The sequence below is a fragment of the Dermacentor andersoni genome, chromosome 4, assembly GCF_023375885.2.
Source record: "Dermacentor andersoni chromosome 4, qqDerAnde1_hic_scaffold, whole genome shotgun sequence".
In the NCBI taxonomy this organism is placed as follows: domain Eukaryota; kingdom Metazoa; phylum Arthropoda; class Arachnida; order Ixodida; family Ixodidae; genus Dermacentor; species Dermacentor andersoni.
Genome location: NC_092817.1, coordinates 132,473,957 through 132,499,751, shown reverse-complemented (window position 1 = coordinate 132,499,751; position 25,795 = coordinate 132,473,957). Strand labels below are relative to the sequence as shown.

At 47.3% G+C, this 25,795-nt stretch overlaps 1 protein-coding gene across 2 annotated transcripts in view; it reads right to left on the bottom strand.

Moving 5' to 3' along the window:
- The window catches only part of LOC126537821 (uncharacterized), an 82,616-nt gene that overhangs the window by 50,509 nt on the left and 6,312 nt on the right, over positions 1–25,795 (bottom strand). Inside the window, exon 2 of one of the 2 annotated variants that reach the window (XM_050184904.3) lies at positions 4,999–5,386. The exons of the other annotated variant lie outside the window; for it this stretch is intronic. Within the exon in view, the coding sequence (XP_050040861.1) occupies positions 4,999–5,385 (387 nt within the window). The 5' untranslated portion in view covers position 5,386. The remainder of the gene's footprint in view (positions 1–4,998; positions 5,387–25,795) is intronic. 2 annotated transcript variants of the gene reach the window in all.

Here is a 25,795-nt window from a genome sequence, read left to right as displayed (position 1 = left end):
TTCAAAACGGCAGCAGCACGCTTCCTTTCCCTTTAATTCCTCAATGCATAGGTCCTTTCACTTCTTGTCCTCCTTCCGCTACTCGTTTGCCCCACAGACCACTTGAACCATCTTCTTGGTCAGTTGCACAGTCCACGTCTGATTTTTTTAACTTCCTAGGGGCCGTGATAACGTCAGAAAAATCGGCCAGCTGGAAAAAATAAATGCGTGTCATTTACTGCCCTTAAGGGCTCAAACCGCCACAGGCACATTCGAAAAAGCTCTGAAGACCTACAGGTACACATATTAGGCATATCGGTGCTCATACTGCGACAGGAAATACTGTGTGCACGTGTGTATAATTAAGGAATACGTACTGTGTCCCATGGCACTAGCCCCTTCTTAGCTTGTTATGCTTCACTGCAATACTTTTGCGTATGCTTCACCAAGTAACATTCGTCTATGGAGGCGAAGCTGACTTTCAGGGAACCGGAATTACCGTATTTACTCACATAATGATCGCACTCGCGTAATGATGGCACCCCTGAATATTGTCATCAAAATTCAATTTTTTTTATTTCCCGTGTAATGATCGCACCCTGAACTTGCCGCAACGATACGTCGTGTGCCAAGTGTAGCTAATAATGATCGCGCTCACCATCTGTCGAATGCTACGCGAACGACTCTTCAAGACAAACCAAGCGGTCTGCACGCACCAAACATTCTTAAGCAGATGCCCCATTTAATTCCTTTCATCACTTTCTGCACTTCCATGACAAAAAAACAACAACCACACTTGCCTTTATTATGCATAGGCTTTATAATGGTTGTGGTCAAGAACAAAAAAGGCACATTTCGATTCTTCTCGTCTGCACTCAGACGGCGAAGAGTTCTTACGTTTGGAATTTCAGACGTTCTAACACATTGACTATATGGGGTACGTGGTGGTGCCGCGAAGTCATCCAAATTATCGGCAATCCGGAAAGTAGGTCATTCACTGTGCACTGGCAACTCCTCCAGCCGACAACAGGGCATAAAAGACGGCCTTTTGTCTTTAGATTCATTACGATTCCTTTCGGTTTCTCAAGCCAGCATTACCTCAACTTTCGACCCTTTCAATAAAATTACAGCTAATTTTCCCTGATAGAAGCACAAATTCCCCGAGTTTCCCTGAGTTTTTCCAGACTACTCAAAATCCCTGAGAATTCCCGGTTTTCCAGGTTGGTACACACCCTGCATATTGTGCCAGGGAAAAGACGTTTGCTCGCTTAACCTAAAGAACTCCAACACCAAGGTACGAGTGCCACTAAGGGACATGTAAGTTGAAGATTATGGACGCCTACCATTTCTTTATGCAGAAAACCTCATTAAACCGTACCTGCTTAAACAGTAGTTTCGTTTTAAAAGTAGTAAATTAATATCCCCGACTCAGCGGCCATAGAACATAATATGTTTTGTATCCGCATAAGCTGTACCAGCTTATTGCGTACGTATTGGTTAACACATAGTGTTTCCACTTTTTGTCGCGCAAACACAGCGGTGCGTCATCTCCATCGGGCGGCCCGGCAGAACAAGCCTTAGAGATCAGAACAACGGCCTCCAAGCGCCCTGTGCGTTTGCGCGTGAAGTCGCATCAACATCAACATCATTTCAGCGCCGTGCCAGAGAGCATTGTGGCATCGTGCAAGCAAGGACTCCCATCATTGTCGAAGCTCGGATAAAGAAGACGCCAGGTGCTCAGCATACAAGAAAAATTAGACATCGTTCATGTTATCGAATAACATGAAGAAGTTGGCGCTGGCACGGTACAGGAATGTACTGTTGACTACGATGTGTGGCATTTGGAATGCGAAGAAGTTGCGCGGAAGTGATGCTGCGACCATGAAAAGATGTCGGCTACGAGGTTCAATTTTTCACCATCGTTGCCTGTGTTGTTGCCGAAGTGTCGACTAGTGACAGTGATGAGGACGACATGGAAATCGACAGCACGGCCGATTCAGGCCCGACAGTGGCAGAAGCTATGCGTTACGTCAGCCTCATGAATGCAATCATCGCGACAAGAACAGCACCCCGCAATGAAAAAGGCGTTCTGCGACTTCTGCAATGCTACCGTGCCCGTGCAGGAAGAATATCTAATGCCAACAAGGAATCTGCCATGCGAGTGTTTGCCGAGGTGGCTGGCTGAAACGCCGGCTCACAGCTTCCTTCGGGACGTTTGAGACCGCTGTCGTCGCTACTAGGCCGCCGTGGCATCAAACGAAAATAAAGCTTTTGTCATGCTAAGTTTCTGCATGTTTTCTTTCCCCTTTCAATGCACTCTCACTGAATTCTGTTTTTGACAGGTAAGTGGGGGATCTCATGCTATTTCGGTTAAGCAGTACTACCATTTAGTACATACTTTTTCCATGCTCCGGCCAACTACGGTTTAATGAGGTTTCACAGTATTTACCTCGTCGATTTTCTGAAATTAAAAAAAAATTTCAGGCCATAAATTAAAATTCTGCTTTTACAGTTACAAGAATTTAATTTCTCAAATGCAACAAACTTAGTGTAATCGATTTCATAAAAGGATTCGTGCATTTTACATGCATTTGAATAGGGAAATCTGTGCTGAAACCAAGCTAGAGTTTCCTTTTAACCCATACACTCCCAAGATAACTCGGGCACCCACACTTGCACTGCCCCAAGCATGCCCAAATGTACTCGTTTTGTGTTTTCAGTGCATTCTCTGCCTCTCCAGATGTAACTCATGCAGTAATGAACATTGTCTACCTGTTGTACCACTGCTGGAGAGGTCATCCAGACACACAAACCTTGCAAGTTAAATTTCTGACGGCAGGTGGAGCAAATCTCTTGGTGCACTGTCATTTTTTTTTTCTCTGCAGAAAAGCCATAGTAAACTTCTGGGGTAGGTTTAAGTGCACTTTAACAAAGAGATTTATTAAAGCCAAATTCTGAATCAGAAAAAACTGACAATGAAAAACGGAATTGTGTGTAGCATGAAATTTCCACTGAAACAACAAAAAAATAAGAAATTAATGAAGCTGAGACGCAGTCAAGAAAAAAACCCAGCAGTCAAAAAGTTCATGTTGCCATAGGAAAGCGCATGTCACGACAACCAAAAGATTTCAACTCCCAATTGTTACAGGCCACTACCTCGGTACTCGTGACCATTCACTCCTAGTGAGGAAGCACACAGTTAACCGTTTCGATCTTCGCGCTCCCCCCCCCCCACAGTGTCACTGACATACCGGTACGTTCTCTATCGAGCGTTCAAAATTTCGTGCCCGAGCACAGAGCTGGCGCTACTGGACTGGCCGCACCATCTGTTGAATCTTTCTACAAGTTCGTATTTTCGCCCCGCACTGTGTTGGTACATGTATTGAAGAGTACGGTGTGACTGCCACTCCCCGCTTTCTCTTTGCTGAGTGGCGCGGTCGCTCTGCGTTCACTGGATCATGCGTCGCTGCGTGTGGTTATGTGTTCAAGGGTTGTTCTGCTATCTCTGCTGGTTTGAAGGTTTTTGTTTTTCTTCTGTTGGTGTGTCTGCTACGGCGCGTCAAGTTCAGGGGCACGCGTTGCCTCTCTGAAAAGAGACCGACACATGACTCGATTGCTGCTTTCGCTCTCTCACCGCACCCTCGCTTCCGGCTTGCAGCAGTAAACGTGAAGCCCCTCGAACTTTGTTTCAGCCTTTTTCCATCTCCCTCTGTCTTCTTGATCACACAACGTCCCATTTCTCTCCGTTGTGCGGGCGGCTGAAAGCGCATCCTCCTTGCGCGCGGCTGCTTTTGGATGGCTGAGCGCGCGGAACCTTCGTCTGCTCATTGGAGCGGTGGCTCTTCCGATTCAGAATACGAGCTGAGCTCAGATTCGGACTCGGACAGCGTCTCATGCGAGGAAGAGATGAGTCCCGCATCGTCAGATTAGGATGTTGAATGGATGTTATAGTCAGGCTGATGATGATGATGTTTACTAACAACAGCTGCAGAACACTCAAATGTCCATATTCCACTGACTATGTTATTTGTATACCAATCATAATCAGAAATAAACGGCTATGTTCATTCCCTGTTATGCTCGTTCCCTGAAACCAAGCCGACACTGGGGGTGCGTCACGGCCAGAAAGGTCCGACAGTGAAAGGGTTAAACACATGTACTATCACCGACAAAAGTTAGTGGGCTACAGATGTAACAAAAAAAGAAAACCAAGTATGGTTTCAACCTAACACCACAGTTGAGAAATGCAGGTTGTACTACCTCTTTTGAGCATCTTGGAGGGTGCAAGTCCCTATTTTAGGCAACTGAAGTTATAAGGGAGCAACATTTAATTTTTATCGAAACTGTGGTTCGTAAACATTTGCCCCTGACAGAACAAATCACCTGCAGTGCAGCAGCTGCTTTTTAAGTGATATAATATCTGCTGTAACATCATCATTGCTCAAAGTGGTTATATTTGGTACGCCTTACTAAAAAGGCGGATTTACAGAGCACGTCCTTGATCTTGTTTCTAGCCCTGTGCCGTGTTGTTAAAATTTGGCTTTTTTATTCTGCTGGGATAATCTTTTTACTGGTGATGGCAGAAGGATAAAAGAACCTGCACTGGTGAGGTCTCGCAGTTACAACCACAGGACCAAAGTATAGGAGATGTGATGGCGCTGAGGAAGTCCTCAGTCGTAACATCTCTAAATAAGCTTTCTTCAGAGACAAGCGAAGAAGCAAAAATAATTTAACTGCTGCCTGCCATGCTCTACCCAAAGCTGCCAGTCGACTCATCCTTCCAATGCAGGTACTAAAACATAACAGTATAGCTCATGTACTCTTCTATTCTCTAGCATTAAATTTTATGTAATTCAACATCAAAGAAGATTTGTCAGCCAGAACATGGCTGTTGCGATTGAATGAGCTAGGAAGGAAATGCTGCTGCTTGTCACTGCTTAGCAAGTTGAATGCATTGAGGAGCAACACTCGCTGTAGCTAATCCGGCTGGTAATAACAAGGCCACTGAATTTCCCATACCTCCATGCTCCTGACACAGCGGTGCTTAGCCAGAAGACAGTGCAACATGATGGCTCCGTATTCGATGGAATCCTTGTCACAGTTCTTGCCTGTAACTGTGGCATCCTCCAGGTGACCGATGGCAATTCTTCCCGGTGCAACCTCAGTGACTTCGAATCCGATGAACCAGAGCATCTCATTCAACACGTCCAGGTGCTCAAAGAGACAACAAGCCCTCGTCAGGGTCTCAGTGCATTGCAGGGGAAGCTGGAATCTGGTCCTGCTGAAGGGTGAGCGCAGCAACAGCAGCTCTCGCTCGAGAGCGGCAGGATCCGGAAGGTTAGGCTCCATTCGCTTGACCCGCAGGACATAGCTTGAAAGCGGGGTTTCAACGGGACAGGATGCCATCCTGAGGCAAGAGAATTCACAAGGAATTTGCGATTATGAATGGCACAACTAACATGCCTTTCCTGTTAACCTTTACGAGCCTGGGTGCCAGTGTGTGCACACGACAGCTCGTCAATCTATGCATCCTCATTCTCCTGTTTGTTGTGGTTCTTGCTCATCTTTACTGCCCTGTACCCTCGTCCTTTTTGTGCCCATATTTTACTGTGTGAAAAATAAAATTCCAAGTTGCAAATCATTGCATGGTGTCTGTCTCTTTCTTGTTTAAAATCCTGTACCAACTGGTCCTACAACAAACTCTCCTGAGCCAGGCAGCTGCTTATTTAAAAGGCTAACTGGGGTCAAAGAGCGATGAAGTGAAAAGAAATTACAAACTACTGCACATTTATTAAAGACGTCAAAATCGTAAGACGAAAGATGATGAAGCCAAGGAAAGCACAGAGTGATTTAAATAACTTCTTTTTGCTAGGCTGTAAAATCAGAGAGATAAGTTTGCAATATGCTTCATATTACGCATAAACTTTATCATACTTATTACGCATTTAACTGGGAGATGATCACGTACGTCAAGCAGACATTCTGCGTTCAGCTCCCAGTGGCAGCAACAGTTGCCTTCCCTGCTGCCTTAGTTTTACTTTTCTGCTGAGAATATTTACGCTATCCCAAACTGATGAGTTACCTATTAAATGCGCAATGACATTTTCCCAGAAACACAAATACCCATTAGCTTTCCTTCGCTTTGTGTGGTTGTTACTAAGAATCAGGCCCCTTGTTTCTCAGATTCTTCTTGTGTGAAGATGTCAGTACTACAAATTAAAAACCAAACAGTGTACCAGATCATATGGTATTCTAGTAGCTTAAGCAGCACACGAACGCAAAAAGACATACACTAGCCTTTTTGTGTCCATGTTTCTGCTTGTGCAACTGGAATACATCACGATCTCTTACCAGCAGGCTCCTATAGCAACTAGGTTGCGTATTGGAACAAAATATTTTTCATTCTGGTTTTATTTTCGTTCCACTTAAAAATGTTCCATTCCAGTTCTGCTACGGAACAAAAAAAATGATCTGTAACGGTTGATAATGGTTTTGGTTTTAGAAATTTTTGAACCAAACATTATATTTATTTTTCTCGATGAGTGAATTATGAGATCATGCGTAGGGCTTGAGTCACGTCACCGAGCATGACCTTGAAGCAGCACGTCATCGAGTGTACTCACCGAAATGCAAGACCGCTGTTCCGATAAAATGAACTTCAATGAACACAAAAGATAAAACTTCGGTAATAAATTGCGGTACCCTTACATAACAACATGATAAGCTCTTCAGGGTGCAAGCGCTGGGTTTTGCTGCGGTGCCAATCTGCTGGTGCACCGAGTGGCAGGCTTGGATAAGTGGAGTGCTCGACCAGCTATCGCTTGCACTATCCCTGCCTGAGATACACGCTTATGTGGACCCTTGAGATAAGCACTAACTCTGATGTTGCTTGCCGTCGGTTGTTTTGGATTGCAAGCTTTCCTCTTGAACCAAAAACCCATAAAAAATATTTCGGTTTTACTCCGATAGGAAATAATGTTTCGGCAATATGTTTGTTCTGGTCAAAAATATTTTTTTTTTTTTCGTTCCGCTCTGACATACTGACAGTAATTTTCATCCGCTTAACAGGTCATGCTAAAAGCATTTGTATACGAGCCGTGTCTAAAATCTACGTCACAAATGAGATTCGCAATAACTCGGTTTCGTGCGTTACTACAGCATTCTACATCATAAGACAGGCACCACTGTGTGAATGTATGACACAGATACCATTGGTAGCCAACAGAGTACTTCGGTCCAAACCCATAGCCCAGCTTACTTGCACAAAAGCTGGAAGCAATCAGCACATCACCCAAAACATCAGTGATGTCGAAACTTTTGGTCAATCCACACAGTTATTGACGATTAGTAGGGTTTATTGGTGCAAGGGCCAGATGTGGTCAAAGAGCACCAAGGCAATGATAATGGCTCGTCAATGGTACACGAACTCCAAATTTTGAGGGGTGGATGAAACATGGCTGTATAGAGGCCTAAAAAACACCTGCTGAAAGGTGCATAAAACATACATGTATAAAAACTACGACAATGACAAGTGACGTGTGCTGTGAACAAAATATATATTACGGACAGGTTACATACTAAAATATGTTGCTGTAAGTAGCGTCAATGCCTCAACAGAGCCTTTAAAGGGCTCCTCACCAGGCCACATAGCAAATTTTGGTTATACGCTGGAAATCGTTACATGCCCTCTAGGGAGTGTTCTACCACAAGAATTTTTCAAATTTGTTCATTAATGGCAGAGACAGAAATATTCAGCGCCGCAAACCTATGATTTCAGGAGGCAAGCCTTACTGTCAACATAGACATTCTCTTCACTTGCCGCTGTCTAGAATCCACAAGTGAAATTCCTTCCCTGCGTTCTCCCATACTGGAGCTCGAGGATCGTGACGTATACATCTCAAGCTCTGTCTTTCTTTTTTCTTGCTTTTATGCCATGAGGCGCACTTCTGCTGTGGCCTCATGTGCAAGCTGTTCCATTTTTCTTGTTTTACACAGCACACAATTTTGCACGATGTGCACGAGGATACCTGACTAGCGGTATAAGTCAGTGCTACACAAACATTGAGGCAGATGCAAGCAGATCACAGCATGATCGCACACTGGAACACGGTAGAAAATCACAGTTTCGCTCTCTTTGCGTGCAAGTGCATGACCTAGGAACAGGCAGACGAAACAGAAGCACATCGCTTTTGCTACGGTACGAAGTAAAACAAAGACATGCAGACATCCGGTTTGTAGGTCTTGTTATTTCTCTAAACTTTAATTTGCCTATTGAAGCAACAGATCATACAAATAAATGCTCATGCCTTGAATAATTCTCAAATTCACATGCCCCTTAGAGTGACGGCACAGTACAATAAACTACGTAGGCGCATTTGTACGACTGAAATCGACTCTCTGGCTTGCGAGGAGAAGGGCACAAAGCAGTTGATTTGAAATTTGAGCTCTTTTCACACTGCTAGTGGTGAAATACTTTGCAGGGACAATCATTAGCCTACATTGTATGCACTGCGCTTGTCAGTTCGAAATAGCCAAACCTGGTGAGGGGCCCTCGTGCGGACATGTGCCAAACAAAACGCTACTATCACAGCAAGAGTCTCTGGCGAGAGGATGTGTTCAGCATAAGGTATCAGCATAAGGCATATAGGCCCAGTTTATGCAAATGCTGCAAAGTGCAAGACAATTTCTTACGCTGCTATATCGACCTTTTACCATGTAATGGTTCTATTGTATATGCTTCTTTCAAACAAAGGACGCGGGTTGGCTGCACGAAGAGGGGACACAGTAGACATGCACGCACGGAAAGAAATTCGCCTTAGCTGCACCATAGAAGAGCTGCCAAAGGCACACTCTCACTCGCAACAAAAGGAAAGACGGGAAGCATTCAGGGAGACGGGCGTGATGAGAAGAGGAGAGAGTGTGGCTGAAGTTACTGCTAACGCTAGATGCCTCCGGGCATCCCAGATGTCATGATGACATTCTCGGCCACCGCTGTAGTTTGTTTACGGGCCTCATCACAGGATGGGGAGGCGTATTCACGGACATTGGGCAACGCAATACATGGTTTCAGCGTCACTGCTTGTGGCATCGGTGCACATTTTGAGAATGCTTGAGAAAACTGAGATCTTTCGATAACCACTTAGTGAGCTGTGAGCAATGGGTGCATTTGTGTGGGATCGCCATTAGGCCACAATTACTGTGTTTGGGACATTTCTGCAAACCAGCCCACAGCTGCATGGGTTGGCCAAGCTTTCTTAGCACTGTCCGGGCAGCTCTATGTCAGTCGCCCATATCCTCAATAGCCTTGGCTTCTAGGGGACATTCTCGTAGTTGGCATGCTAGCTTCTTGCAGGAGATGTACAGCCCACGAGCTTGCGCGTAGACAAATGGGAACGATGCAGACAATCTATGGTTACACGTGCGAGCTCGAGCCTTGTGCCGGAGGACATCAAGGGGAGAGTGAGATGACACGTCTTTCAGTGTAGCTATGCCCTTGTGTGTTGCAGACTGTGTCATTGTTTTGACCAATGCCATGGCCATCCCGAAAGCTTAGGTGCTATTGGTTGCAATGGTGTGAACCCCCATATGTGATTGACTGGTTTGCAACGCCTTGTGCAACTGAGGGTTTAGTCATGTTTTGGTTGTGTGAAAGAGAGCGGAGGTTCGGGCTAGGACCCGGCCTTGGCATTTGAATAAAGCGTCTCTTTACCGGGCAATGGCTCTTTCTTTGCGCTGCCGCTGTGCACTCGAGTCAATCGAGGGGCGCAGACTTCGGACCTTAAACACCTTCCCTCCTTAACTAGTGTTGAAGATAGCAGAGGATAAAGGGGAAAAAAAATTAACTGATGTGCTATGAGTCTCGTACTTATAACATGTAATAAGTCAACATCACATAAAAAGTGCAAAAGTTATTTGGTAAAAAAACACAGTTCTGATTCAAGGAACAATGCCAGATGAAGGGTAATGTTTTCAACTTCTACTTCTTGACACTGAAGCAAGACATGGAGGACAGCATCTCACAACATTTATTGGAGATTGGAAATTCATCATCGATCAAAAGGTAGGAGTCCATACCATATGTATGGCCTATCCGAGGTGTGCAGAAAGTGATCTCAGTTTATCATATTTTTGTTGTTGACAGCCAGTTTCCTAAACAGAGCTTAATTAAATGCAGCTTCTTTGACGTTTAACTATCCCACATTCCTTGCTAATGACTTCACTTTCTTTGCCAGAAAGATTTTAAATCTGTGCTGGGCATACCTATGGAACTGCTGTTAGCCTTCCTTGCTATGGACATGGCAATTTCATCTGTGAACATGTTGCCTTGAATCCTTTGGTGTCCAGGCACCCAGCATATTATGACATGTTGCTCAGATGTGCAGTTTTCATACAGGGGCAAATAAAAATAAATAATTACCGGGTTCTTATGCTTGTTCGGAAAGAATAAAGCTTTTATGACGCTCAATGAGTGTGTAAATATGATTGCTTTTGACAGCTTCAATTTGTTAAAGGGAAGCTGAAAGCTTTTCCAGAAAAAATGAGTGAAGAGCAGTACGTCGTGGTTTTCAACCCTCTGAATTCGAATATCGCATCGAAATTGAGCGAAAGAAAGCACAAACATATTTTATTTCGACGAAAAGTGCAGCAGCAGACACGCCCAGCTCGTGCGCCTCGTTTCCGCCTGTGATTGGTCGGGCGCCTCGCGACGTCAACATTGGTGTTCGTCTGGACCGACTGCTGCCGCTACACACGAAACATGGTGCAAGGTAGTTTGGTGCTGTTTTACTGAGACGGTCATGGAAAATCTCGAGAGCTTGCGTTTCTCTGAGGAGCTCGGCGTTAAATCGAAACTCCACGAGAGCGATTTCGCGCACGACGGTGATGGGCGACGGCTTCGAACGACAAAACAGGCCGTCGCTTGAACAGATCGCTCGGTGTTGTCGCTCGATTCTAGAAATCTAGGACTTGTCGCTTGTCGCCCGTAAGTACTATGAGCGACTAGCCAATAGTGCGAAGCCGGAACTCTATGTACATAACTCAAATACTACTGTTTGTCGCATGGAACGAGCATACTATTGAATTTTGCACGTGCAAGAATAAGAACCTAGTGCAAGACCTTCGGAAATATTTTATGCTCCTTTTTCAGTAAAATACATCAACTTAAATTGATAAAGCATGCGTCACGCTAGTTTCGGGGCTTATATTGCTGCCCTCATACCGGGAAGTCGTCGCTCAAAGCCGTCGCTCGCGTGGAGTTCGGCTTGCAGGCGACAAGTGAACGCGACAGCCATCGCCTGGCTTGTCGCGTTGCAAGATCACTTGTGAGGGGTTTATACTTTACTCCCTACATGTACCAGCCGACTGCAAAGAGCCGGCCTCTCCAAGAAGCAAAAAATGCTGGTGCAAGCACTGCTTTCCACGCGAACGAAGGCGAAGTTGTTAGCATCTCCTTGTGTTGGAAATGTTCTTTGGTGAGTATGTTTTTTGGTAAGCTGCATTCAGCGTTCCAGTGAGTACGTTTCCGGGCAAACAACTGTAGTGTTATGTTCCTGCATGCCTCCTCGTAGAACGTAAGCGGTGATGCGATCTTCGGCATTTGTGCGCTGCCCCAAAGCTGTCGGCAATCTACACAGACGGTTTAAACGTAGGAACAGTTTACCGGCTGTTGTAGCACATGTAGTATAGAACCTTCATCAGTGCGCCATCCACACACTACTCATAATTGGCAAATTCCGTTGGCTACGTGAGATGGTCGGTTTCTCTATGTGTGCGAGAGAAGAGCGCAGCGTCCTGGCGTGAGCAGGCTTTCCAACACATGCAAACTTTACGCTTGCACTGCGTTATGGTAGCTGCATGCAGGCTGTTTCACAACACATGTGCGAATAGAAAATTCACGGCGCTTGGCGATGAAACCTGCGTCAAGGGTGGGAGATAATCATGCACCTTCCGTTCAGCGTGCTAACACGAAGGAGAACCCAAAGCACGCATTATTGATAAACTCCATTAGTAATCGTCACGGAAGTGGTTGGAGCACAACACAGTTGTTCTTGAGCGGTTGAAGTTGCTTCACTTCACAGCAGCCTCCCACTTAGCTGAAAGCTTCTTGTCTTGCAGGAACTAATGGAACATCGGTACATCGTCGCGGCCGCTGGTGTTCGTGCAAGCGTAGGCTGCACAGAACGCCGGCATGATCAGCCTACAAGTTCCACTGATGCTGCGCACGTCAACTACCACTCCTATATACACACAAACAAAGGAATGTAAGGACGAGCGCAGCAGATTAGGATGGCACGCACGCAGAAATAAGCCCAGTGAGGCATGGTCGCAGAGACTGCGAAGGAACGGAACACCAGTGCTGACGTCACTACGCCGCGGTTTCCAGTCTCCGCTCGCATCGTCATCATCAGCAGCAGCGCGCGGCGCTCGACGGGAGGTGCAGCTACAGCGCAATTTTAACCAACGATTGCGTCGCTCCTAAGCGAAAAATCACCCCCAAAATTTTACCTGCATGGTTTATAAGGTTCCCGCATCCATATATGAGCGTCTTATTGAATTCGACAGACTCTTCAGCTTCCCTTTAACGTGTTTCACCGCCAGTAATACTGCTTAGACCTCTGCTGTGAAGATACTCATTTGCGGGTGCAGGATGTCACATTCTGATAAAGATGGTCCAACTGCTGCATAAGAAATACATGCGTGACTGATGCATCAGTGTAGAATTCAAGACATAAGTACACTGACTGAAGCTCTAAAACCTGCATTTGGATGTGTGCCTGTGATGCATGCTCTGTCATGTCAACAAACGATGTCACATTCGACAAGCTGCCACTTCCATTGCAACAGCTTCGCTATCCCCATTAGAGGATTTAGAATTAGTGAAACACCCATTTTATTGTGATAGCAACTATATGGACACTCCAGGTGCATTTCTGCCGTCGATGCTGCCATGAGGTTGTGATGTTCCGTAACAAGTCCAAGGGCGATAAAATTGTCGCTGCGTACCATATGCTGTATGTCCGAGTGAAAGCATGCGAGGGTGAGCCGGCAATCGCAACTCAATCTTGCGCACACAAAGGCAGAAAGTGGGGAGGAAGCATGCCGTCTTCCGTTGTGCACAAGGCATCGGGGGGAGGGTAGGGAGGAGGTGCACATTCTACTTCGGGTGACCCAGGCGATCATGCGTGACATGTCGGGCCGCTGTATCTTGAAAGCCAGCTGTGACAGGTACAGAGTCCACGCTGCACTGTGTTTTCACGGCATAATTCATGTTGATGCAAGCAGCAGCATGAAGGTTAATTCGCTCACTGCTGCTGCTGCGTTTCCTCACTGCAGCGTTTTGACAGTGAGTTTCCGCGGACATCGAGTGAGATGTGTTCATGTTTGCTTGCGGGCACATGACACCATGCTTGTTAATTTAGTTAGTATGCCTATGTTTATACAACCGATGAAACTACTATCCTTACTTCACATAGCTGTCCACTAACTTGCTATCACAATGAATGCTTTGCCTTTCAGGCGAAACTGCAACTTTCTTTTTTGCTATGCTTTCGCCACACGCAGTGAGAAGGGTTCAGTGCCTGCAGATTGGTTTCATAAAAAGTGTAGCACATGTCAGTTCATTCCCAATTAGGTATCAAGGACGTCCAGAGCTGGCATGTACCTTTAAGAAATACATGAAATTGGCAAAACACTTTTGCAGATAAAGTCGTAAAGTCTTTGCATATTTAGATTTAGCACAGGACTCATCCTGAAGGCACCTGTGGCCAGCTGGCTTCCCAAGTGGTGAACAGGATCAAGCATATTTAGTGTGCGCGACGTAGCGGACTGGTACGCTATAGCACCATAGTCCTAATGTGTAAGTATGAGGCTCTCATACGGTTTCACTAAGCACTTCCTATCACAGCCCCATGTTATATGTGGTAAAATTTTAAGAAGGTTAGTTGTTTTCAGACATTTCTGTTTCAGGTGCTTTAAATGTGGAATTAAGGTTACTTTTAGGTCCAATATTGTGCCTAAAAATTTGTGCTGTGTGTTTAGAGATAACTGCTGTCCATAAAGACTGGAATCAGGACCATGCCTCTTTGTGAAGAAAACACAAAGAGGCGTTTACTCGCATTCAGATAAAACCCATCCTCATTTACTCATTTTGATACTTTGTTCAGACTGAGCTGAACTTGTCTTCCACAGATGGCGAGGTTGCAAGACTAATTACCCAGCTGAACATCATCGACATGCACACACAAAACATTGTTGGTGTTAATGAATTATACAGAGAATTCATTTTAACTACAAAGAGAATGCAGCTTAGTACACCTTCCTGAGGCACTTTGGTCTCCTGAATAAACGTCTGGGACAGAGTATTGTCAATCTTTACACAGATTACTCAATTTGGCAGGTAGCTTCCCGGATTCCCACAGCAGACAAATGTTGCAGGATTCAATAGCGCCATGTCATATCACAGCATTTTTCTAAGTCTAGAAACACTGAGCAAAAAATTTTTTTGCATATGTCTCTAATGTGTGAAGAAGAAGACGCGCCTCGCGGCACAGCCGCATCGCCAACACGCGGCTCGTCTCCGCTCGCGCTGTTCATTGCTGGCGTCCGTTTGGAGAGTGCTTCGGGCTGCCTCGCCGTTCCCGGTCGCTGTGCCTTCGCATTAGGCGCCACCAATAAACCTTTTCACAATTGGTGGAGGTGCGGGGACTCAAACCCCGTCGCTTGAAACCCTGGAGCTAAGATCAAGAATGCTACCGCCAGCCATGACCGACAGCTCATCCCAAACGGCACCTACGCCACAGTCCGTCACCTGCACCGGCGTTCCACGACAACGGGACCCCAAGATCTTCAGCGGTACAGACGACGAAGATGTAGAAGACTGGTTTGCGTCATATGAACGGGTGAGCGCACACAACAAGTGGGATGATCCAGCCAAGTTAACGCACGTCATCTTTTATCTGGCTGGCGTTGCCCAACTGTGGTTTCACAACCACGAAAGTGACGTACCCACATGGTCACTCTTCAAGACAACCTTTACGGAAGTGTTCGGCCGACCCGCTGTTCGCAAGCTGCGTGCCGAACAACGCTTGCGCGCCCGAGCACAGCAGACGGCAGAAACGTTCACAAGCTACATAGAAGACGTCGTGGACCTTTGTAAACGAGTCAACGCCGCAATGCCCGAAGCTGAGCGAATTCGCCATATACTGAAAGGCATCGATGACGGCGCATTCCAGATGCTCCTAGCCAGGAATCCGCACACTGTGTCTGAAGTTGTCAGCCTATGCCAAAGTTACGATGAGTTAAGGAAGCAACGCGCTTCGACTCGGCGTCCTCTGGGAAGCGACGACTTGTTGGCGAGCCTTGACAACATGTACGACCCATCCTCATTCCTTCAGCGGGTCAAGGACTTCGTGCGTGAGGAAGTTGCCCGCCAACTTTCTTTAGTCCCCTTCACTCAGGAGCCCACCTCCCGTATTCCAAACACGCTCCGCACCCTCATTTCAGAAGAGGTCGCCCAAGTTGTCCCTTCCGCACACCATCAGCCGCCTGCAGCCACGAATCTCAACTCTGCGCTGGCAGTGCAGCCTGTCGCCACGCCTCTCACCTATGCGCAGCCAGTCCTGCCTGTGGCCGCGCCTCTCACGTACGCGCAGGCAGTACGCAGGCCTCCACAGGCGTCTTTCGCGACCCAGTCCCAACCGCTGCCACCGGAAACCCATGCTGCATCTTGGACCGCATCGCGAGCTAATCCTTGGAGGACACCTGACAATCGACCTATCTGTTATTCTTGCTGCACTCCCGGACACATCGCCCGATATTGCCGCCGTCGCCCTCAAACATTCGGCGACGCCTCGCGGCCCTTCCAGTACGGCAGCCAGCCATTTCGCCAACACGCGGCTCCTTCCCCCCCACCGTACGCTCGTGCTGACATCCCAGGATTTCCTTCACGTCGCTCGCCATCCCCTCGCCGACGCTCGCTCTCCCCAATGCGTCGGCGACCCGCACCACCTGACCAGGAAAACTGAACGTCGCAGTTCAAGAGGCAAGAACTGCGCCCCATTCGAACTGTCTAAGTCCTCGCGCCTCTCCTGCTAACGTGGTCGAAATTTGTGTAGAAGGTGTTCCTGCATTCGCTCTTGTGGATACCGGCGCAGCCGTTTCTATGATAGCCGCCAAACTGTGCCGTTCGCTGCGCAAGGTGACCACGCCGCTTTCTGGACTGTCGCTTCGTACGGCAAGCGCGCAGCATGTCACTCCGCACGCAGCCTGTACTCTACGTGTGCTTATTCACGGCATTGTTCACATCCTCGAGTGTATTGTTCTTCCCACCTGCTCACATGACGTCATCCTCGGATGGGACTTCTTATCCCGCCATAAAGCCGTGATCGACTGCGCACGTGCCGAAGTTGAATTTTCCCCATGTGACGCACCCTTGGACGAAGATTGCGACCGCCCTTCTAAACTTACCGTGCGCGAGGACACAGATATTCCACCTGGCTCCTTCGCCCTCGTACCTGTCTCTTGCGATGCCATCGCTGATGCAACGGTCCTCTTCACACCGTCCGACGTCTTCATGAGCCGTAAATCTCTCCCACTACCCTTCGCGACGCTTGACATGGCTGGCGGCTGCAGCAATATATACTTTTACAATCCCCTCTGTGCGCCAATTACGTTGCTCGTTGGCGAATGCCTTGGCTTCGTGGAACTCCTCGACTCTTCGTCTTTGGTTGACGTCCCCGGAGACTCTTTTGATGTCGACTCCGGCCAACCATCTTCGATGTCCGCGCTTGAGGACACGTCCAGGGATGCGTTCTCGAATGCCATCGCCGATACCCTCACACCTGCCGAACGCGCCGACCTTCTTGATCTCCTGCACAAATTTAGAAATTCATTCGACGTTTCACAACCTCGCCTGGGCCGCACGGCGGAAGTGCAGCACTACATTGACACCGGTTCACATCAGCCGTTACGTCAACGACCGTACCGCGTTTCTGCCGAAGAGCGTCGTGTCATTACCACCCAAGTCGAAGATATGCTGCGCCGTGATGTTATTCAACCTTCGCACAGTCCCTGGGCATCTCCTGTCGTTCTCGTTCGCAAGAAGGACGGGTCTATTCGCTTTTGCGTCGACTACCGTCGGTTAAATAAGGTAACGCGCAAAGACGTCAGTAAAGTTTCGTTCGTTCTCTGTCCTCGCTTCACCGTAGGAACTTGAAGCTTCTCGGACGATGATCGGCAGTTGTTGATCAAATGCAGGCAGGAAGCGATGAGATCAGATGTACAAGAAATATTTATAGGTAAACTTTTCTATATACATGGCAGGTAAAACAAATACATTACAAACTTGAACAATTGAGAAACAAAGTCTCACTCTTCGACTGTCTCAATGACTGTTAGAGCCCAGACTCGTTTTAACGTACATAGTACGGAGGCTCACTGATCTATCAGCAATCCTGATTTCAGCCAAGTCTGAGGGACAGCATGTCGTCCCGATTTTTATAGCCCAAATATACAAAAAAAAAAAAAACGGTAGGGCCGTTGGCCCGTCCCACAGGTTCAGTTGCCAATCAGAGTCAACCGTTTGTTAAGCCACAACCCACAGGGATGGGCTTACTCTTAAAGATAAACATATTGAAAAACAAAGCTCTTTTCCTTCTTCCCCAAAACTCCGCTGCCCTCTTGTTTCTACGTAGTTAGTGACGGGCTCAGCAAAACACGCCAGGCCCGAACAAGTTATCGCTAGACAGCCTCAAATCCCAACGGCGTCTAGGCCGCAAATGTCTCGGAAGCAGGGGCATCGACACCACACAGGCAGTCGCACCCAACAACAAGGCTGGCGATTGCGTTCCGGACGCGCGGCACGGGGTCAAGTGTGCTAAGCCCTTCTTAACCTCGGCGGCACCTCCAATTAGTCAGGCACTCGGGCGCCAGGCCCACGATACAGTGTACAGCGGTCCCTTTCAAGGCAGGTCTGTGCGGACTCGTGTGACCGTTGGCGGACTGCCAACACCCTGCGCACAATACCGACCTCCCGGAATCGGCACTCGCCCTCCTGGCGCCTGCCGCGACGCGTCACCCAACACCGCGCGGTCCGTGACCCTACATAATACAGAAACGGTTGCCCCGCTGACATGGGGGGGGGGGGAGTGAACCCCCTCTCTATACACACAGCACGTGGTAGATTCGTGACACTTAAGAACACGAACGATCAGAGCGACCTTACAACGTCTATCCTTTGCCGCGCATCGACGACGCCCTCGACAGTCTTCAGGGAGCTGAATTCTTCTCGTCCCTTGACTTGCGTTCAGGGTACTGGCAGGTCCCGATGGCTGCTGCCGATCGCCAGAAAACCGCATTCATTACACCTGACGGCTTATATGAATTTAAGGTGATGCCTTTCGGGCTTTGTAACGCCCCTGCCACCTTTGAACGACTCATGGACAACACGCTGCGTGGCCTCAAGTGGTCTATATGTCTGTGTTACCTCGACGATGTCGTGGTTTTCTCGCCTGATTTTCCTACTCACCTGCTCCGCCTCAGACAAGTTTTGACCTGTCTAACGAACGCTGGCCTTCAACTCAACCTCAAGAAGTGCCGCTTCGCCGCGCGAGAGCTTACCATTTTAGGCCACGTTGTGTCCAAGCATGGCGTTCTACCCGATCCTGCAAAACTTCGAGCAGTCGCTGAATTTCCGAAGCCTCAGACCATCAAAGAACTTCGAAGCTTCGTGGGCCTATGCTCATATTTTCGGCGCTTTGTTCGAAATTTCGCATCGATCATGGCGCCATTGACTCAGCTTCTACGCGGTGACGCCGCCCTCTCCTGCTGGTCCCCTGCATGTGACTCCGCCTTTGCGACGCTGCGTCGTCTTCTCATCTCCCCACCTATTCTTCCCCATTTCGACCCGTCAGCTGCAACTGAGGTACATACTGATGCCAGCAGGGTCGGTCTCGGCGCCGTCCTCGCCCAACGAAAGATGGGCTACCTCGAATACGTAGTCGCCTATGCGAGTCGCACGCTGACGAAGCCTGAGGCCAATTACAGCGTGACCGAAAAAGAGTGCTTGGCTTTAGTATGGGCACTTGGCAAGTTCCGACCATATCTGTACGGGCGCCCATTCGACTTGGTCACAGATCACCATGCGCTTTGTTGGCTCGCCAACTTGAAAGATCCCACTGGCCGCCTAGCCCGTTGGGCACTACGCATCCAGGAGTACGATATTCGCGTCGTATACCGCAGCGGACGCACACACTCCGACGCAGACGCCTTGTCTCGTTCACCTTTACCTCCAGACTCGGCCTGCGGAACAACTTCCGCACATTCCGTGTCATCTCTCGATATGGACTCCTTTGTCACCGCACAACGTCGTGACCCGTGGATCGCTTCTCTTTTCGACTATCTTTCTGGATCATCGACCATCCCTGTATCCCGAACCCTCAGACGCCAAGCAGTTCATTTTGCCATTCGTGACCAACTGCTGCACCGACGCAATTACACTCCTGAAGGTCGTCGGTGGCTTCTGGTGGTTCCCCGCAGCTTAAGGTCTCAAATATGTGCCGCTTTCCACAACGATCCGCAGTGTGGCCACGCCGGAGTCTTCAAGACGTACGAACGAATTCGCCACCGCTACTACTGGCGCGGCATGTACAATTTTGTACACATTGTGAAAAGGTTTATTGGTGGCGCCTAATGCGAAGGCACAGCGACCGGGAATGGCGAGGCAGCCCGAAGTACTGTCCAAACGGACGCCAGCAATGAACAGCGCGAGCGGAGACGAGCCGCGTGTTGGCGATGCGGCTGTGCCGCGAGGCGCGTCTTCTTCTTCACAAATGCTTCACTCAATGCAGACAAGGTGGTTATTGACCTACCTTTTCTGTAACCACACTGGAATGGGTCTAACAGCTTGTTGGTTTCTATTAAATGCATTAGGCACCGGTTTATCATTTTCTCAAGCATTTTACAGATGCAGCTAGCCAATGCTAACTTTAGCTGCTCGAGAAGGAGAGGTCCTTTCCCTCCTTAAGAATAGGAATTATAATAGCCTCCCTCCAAGAGGCACAAACATATCGAGCTGCTCATACAATATTAAACAGTGAAAGAAGTGTCATTAGAGTTTCCGGGTGTAGGTGTTTTCTCATACCATATACAATGCAGTCAGGTTATGGTGCAGACGCATTACAGGAATTAAGTGCTGCATGGAGTTCGGCTATATTAAATGGACTCTTATACTCCTAAGGTGACCTGCGTTTGCGCTCATGTGGCTTCCTTTTGAAAAGCTGCTTACGTCTTAAAAATTCCCATGGATAATTGGCAGTGCTAGATATTTGCTCAAAGTGAGCTCCGAGAGAGTCCGCCTTATTTTCTAGTCTGTTACCTTGACGACTCACTAATTGAATTGGATGTGGTGGCCGACCATTTATTTTCCCAACCCTGCTCCGAGCTTTTGTTTCTGATCTGTATAAGAGTTTATTTCTGCTAAGTACTTTAGCCAGCTTTCACGCTTGGCCTGTCTATGCGTTCTCCTTCCCTGTGACTTGATACATTTGAAATTGATTACATTTTCAGCAGCTGGACACTTCTGTAGGTGCCCCCAAGCTTTGTTTTGGTTCTTACAAGCATTCTTGATTCCACCACGGGACCCATTGTTTACCAGGACCTACATTTGTTTGTCGAATGCATTTGGATGCCGCATCAATAATGAGAGATGTCTAGTATGCAACAGCCTCGTCTATGCTAAAGGTTGCTATGTCGGAAAAAGAAGTTTAAAAATTAAATTATCGGGTTTCAAGTGGCAAAACCACGATCTGTTTGTAGTGGGAGACTCCGGATTAATTTTGACGACCAGGGTTTCTTTACCGCGGACCTAAATCTAAGCACAGGGGTATTTTTGCATTTCACCTCCATTGAAATACAGTCACTATGACTGGGATTTTATCCCGCATCTTCGAGCTTAGCAGCCCAAGCTGCTATGTCACTCGCCTCAGAAGCCTAAGTTGGCGATAATACTCCCAGTCAGCCAATTACATTTTCTAGCAGGTTGTATACGAAGGAAATTCAGTGTGTGGTGTGGCTGAGGACTACTGGAAAATAGCCACTTCCCGGAGGATCTTTTATTACTTTCCAGCCAAGATATGGCATTATTTCAGCTGAAGCTATACTCAAATCTAAGGGAAAGTGCGATTTATGTGCGGCACTATAGAAGGTAGGCTCCTTTTTATTCAGTAGAATCGCACCAGAACGGAAGGAAGTTTTTGATTCTACGACCTCTTGCGTCACAATGAGGGTCACCCCGGAGACAGTTATGGGCATTTACGTCATCTGTTAAGATGTAGGGGTCAGGGAGCTAGCTGCTTAACTAGTGACTCAAATTCTCCAAGTGCCAGGCGGTAGTTGGGTGGGACATCCAAAGAGCACACTGTCACAAGTCTGCCAAATAGAATGGCTGTGACAGCTACTGCGTCTAGATTCGTTTGAAGGCGTAGGTGCTGGCAAGCAACCAAACTCTGAGCTATAATTGCCAAGGCGCCTGACGCAGCGTGGCTGTCATTACAATCCTTACAGGATACCGAGTATTGGTTTAAGAAGTTTGTTGTTAATTGATTTCAGGTGCATTTCTTGAACACATAACAGCCACAGATTAAACTCTTGTATTGTCTCTCTGATGTCATCATCATCATTTACTATTCCCTTAAGGATCCCTTCAGGGACATTACATAAGGGGGGGGGGAGACAGCGATGGGAAAGTGCCATACATCAGCTCAAAAAAAAAAAAGCAAACAAAGGTAACAGAAAAATAAATAATAAACCGTGTAGAAACCATCAAATATAAATAGAACAATGAAAATATCTCAAATTGAGTAGGAATAAATTAAAACAAAAATGTAGACGTAAATATGAAAAACGCTAAACAAGAGTGGCAAAAAAGAAGAGAAGGGAAAATAGGCGATGACACAAGCAAGTCGGATTGCCGGGAGAGGAAACGTGAGGAAAAGTGGCTATTTTGGGTTAAAATGGGCTGGTAGTAACTGCCTAAATTTGGAGGAATTTGACTCTTGAGACCACGGCTTCAGGAAGATTGTTCTATTCTTCTATGGCGATGGGGAGGAAGGATTTGTTGAAGGCGTTGGAAGATCTATGTAAACACTGTATGCTAAGGGAGTTAAACAAACGGTGAGATGAGCGTAACGGAGCATGTAATAAGTTCTCGCGCAGTGCAGGAAAGTTAAAGTATAATTTATGAAAAAGACAGAGCATTGCAAGTTTTCGGCGGAGTGCTAGGGGTTCGAGTCCGAGAGACAATTTCATGTTAGTAGCGCTGTGCCAAGGTAAGTACTGGGAAGTTATGAAGCGAGCTGCCCGGTTCTGAATGGCTTTGAGCGACTGAATCAAGTAAAGCTGGTGAGGGTTCCATACGGCTGAGGCATACTCCATTTTAGAGTGGACGTATGTTTCGTATGCTTTATTTAAGAAAGAAGATGTGTTCTATTTTCAGAGTTGCACTTTGTAGGTAGCAGGGCCACCTTTCGGCCCTGTTATGGGATTTTTGTTTTTCCTGGCATGCTCTAGAGAGCCACCCCTTTCCTTTGGTACTAACGACACTGAGGTGCTTGAGCTAGTGTCGATCACCTTGTCTTGACATGCTGGATGTTTGCTGTTTCTGCAGATGTGTTGGGGGTCTGAGCGTCTGCCGCCTGGGCAAGAGCCATCAGGCCTGGCAACCCAGAGGCTTGCTGACCTGTCTTCATGGAGTGTAGGGCACCTTTCACTACACATTACATCCACCATGGGGTGGGAGGTGTAACTGTTGACCCACTAGACGTGGCATGGGTGGACACGAAAAGCTTCTGCGGCACTGCCTACTGTCATGCCAAATCGCTGTAACATGCGAATGGAAACCACGACCCACAATTGTATGCTTTCTAAACTGTTAAGTTTCTCATACTTCAATGGTTATTTCTTTTCCTTTTTTTTCCACATGGGACACGACCGAGAGCATGCCTGCCCTGTGGTTTCCTTCACAGTTGGGACAGTGGAGTGTTTCTTCGCAATTGTCGAAAGCATGGTCTTTCCCAGCCCATTTTGCACAATTCAGCCAACCTCGGAAACTGGGACCCGTGTCCAAACTTTTGGCATTTAAAGCAGTGCCTCGGGTTTGGTATATGGCTCATACTCTGATCTCTACATATTCCTTTTGAACTGTTTCTGGAAGTGCGCTGCTGCCGAAAGCGAGTATCAGATGTTGAGTGGGTATATCCTGGTCATTGCATCTGATCTTAATTCTATGAACATCCATGACATTCTCTTCTCTCCATCAGTCCAGAATTCAGAATCACTAACATTCATTAAGTCAACTTCTGAGACAACACATTTGGTCGTTTTCATGGCACAGTGTGCAATGACTGACATTGGGATGTGACCAAAACTCGCAAGACTGCTTAGTTTGCTCTGCTGGGCTTTGTTGCGTACTTCTAGAAGTAAGTCTCCATTTGCCATCTTAGTAGCTTTGTAGCCTATGCCAGTAGCCTCAGGCATTTTACAACAACAAAAGGAGTGATTAATCAGGCTTTAGGCTCACATCTTTTGCAGTGGATGACATGTAATTAATGAGGCTGTTGTAGATCTTGCCAAAAATTGACAGGTTACATCCATCCGGCCGCTTTTCAGAGGTCTATCTGAGGCAGGAGGAAGTGCCATTAGCCACAAGAATGAACTACAGGGGCGCTGCGAGTGCCTCTCGTATGATGTCAGGGCTTGCACCTGTCGTCTGCTGCAGTTTGGGCAGTGCCCGGCCGCTTTCTGCAGTTTGTTCGCTCTTGTTCCCTCTGCTTGGATACTTGTGGCGGTCACCTCAAATATATTTTTTCGACGTGTACGCTCGCGAAAATTTATTCAAAGAGCTTATTTCTTAGATGGCAACACAGTTCTCAAAGGCAACGCTACAGTGTCAGCTGAAGGAGCCCACTGCATGTTCTTCATGCACAAATAGACAACTGCAAAAACATAGCATATAAGAATACAATTATGATACCATACTTGCCACAGTGCAACAAGTATGTCACAAACCCTGCCTATATATGATTTCTACAACAGCTACCATGATTTTAATCCACTAAAACAGGTTTGTCGCATTGAGTTCATGGCACAATATCGAATTTTTGCATTTCTTCACAGAAACGCTCGGCAGTAACACGACAACTTAACACTGTAGTTTGGATTCTACCAGCACCACTTGCTTCTTTAAAAGGGCACTAAAGGCAAATAATAAGTGGTGAGTAAAATGGCGCCCAACAGATGTTGGCACCGAGCCAAGAGTATTCGTCGCTGCAGATGCTTTTTGGTCAAGTGGCGTTGACTGTTTGGGCATCCTGCGACATAACATGAAAGTTGATTTCTCTGCTATTTGCAGTTTGTGCGAGCGAGCAAAACCAGGGCAGTACTACGTGATAACAAAACTGCTGAAAAACGAAAGCGTGGGCGGCACTGAGTCGAGCAAACAGGAAACCTTTCGACCACCCGCGTCGTTGTCAAGGGTAATTTCAATGAGTTCTTTATTCTTCAAAATAAGATAGCACTGAAGAAGTAACATTTTAACTTGTCTTATAATACAATACAATGATTCTTTATGCAAAAAAAAAAATGTTTTTTGCAATGCCTGGTTGTGTACTAGTGACATAAATTAACTGAGGAGTGCTTTCATTATCAGGCAAGTGCTTGAATGTCCTGGGGGAGTCTCTAATCACGTCCTGCATTTACCTGTTTCTCCATTATTAAGGCCCTGTTCGTGATGATATTGATGCCTTAGAGATTCTCAAGCGCTGATCTATCACTTTAGCTTGACTTAATATTCGCCTTTAGTGTCCCTTTAACACACTTCTCAAAACTCAAGATATGGCAGTTCCTCACGTGTTTAAAGGGCCCCTGAAATGGTTCGGACAAATTTTGTAGTCGCGTAGGGTACAGCTTAAGTAGAACATTCGCACCACAATTTAAGTGAAGCGTTACGTATTAATGGAGCTACAAGCGATTACAAGTTACCTCCCTCCCTAGCCATGCTCTTCCTCCTCAACTCGTTCACCGAGCGATCGGGGCTAAGTTCCGCCTTCACTGGTGCTGCGTCACGATGCGACATCACATCGTCCACTTCTGGTTGTGTTCGAGCCCGCCCCCACCCGCGCGAAACCTCTGCGCTAGCCGCTTGGCTGTCGACCTCAAGCGAGAGCTATCGACGCAGCGTGCGTTGCGAGCATTCTGTCGCAGCGCCGAACGTATCTAGTATTCCAGTAACCACAGGCGAGCCGGGTGTTTCGACGGAACAGTGGAGGCATAAACTCAAGCTGATGAAGGAACTTTAGCGTAGACGTACGCGAGCTGCCTGATCGGTCTCCACGATCCAGCCACCCGCTGGCGCAGACCTTAACCAGCCAGAGAAAGAGCTAATATTGCTCTAACCAAGTGTAAAACATTTACAAAAACAATGTGTTAACGATTAACTCTTGCAAAAAATTTACACCAGCAGCAAAGTATACACTTTGTTACTGCTACTGCGTGTGGTTGAGCCCTATGCCACCAGGTGGCTGCACCGTGCAGACCATTCACATTTGCGCTTCTGTTCATCCCCTGAAACGACACAAGGGGATACCGGCCAAGCCCTGTCCCCTTGCACTTGCGTTTACCCTAATACCGGACTCGCGAAACGCTATTGCGTCAGTTATATTCCGGTGTAAAGTGACGGCCGCAATCGCGCAAATCCTGGTGCCCACTGGATAGTGGCAGTCTGATGCGCTGCAGCCAGTCCGCTTGTGTACTGGCTTGCAGAGGG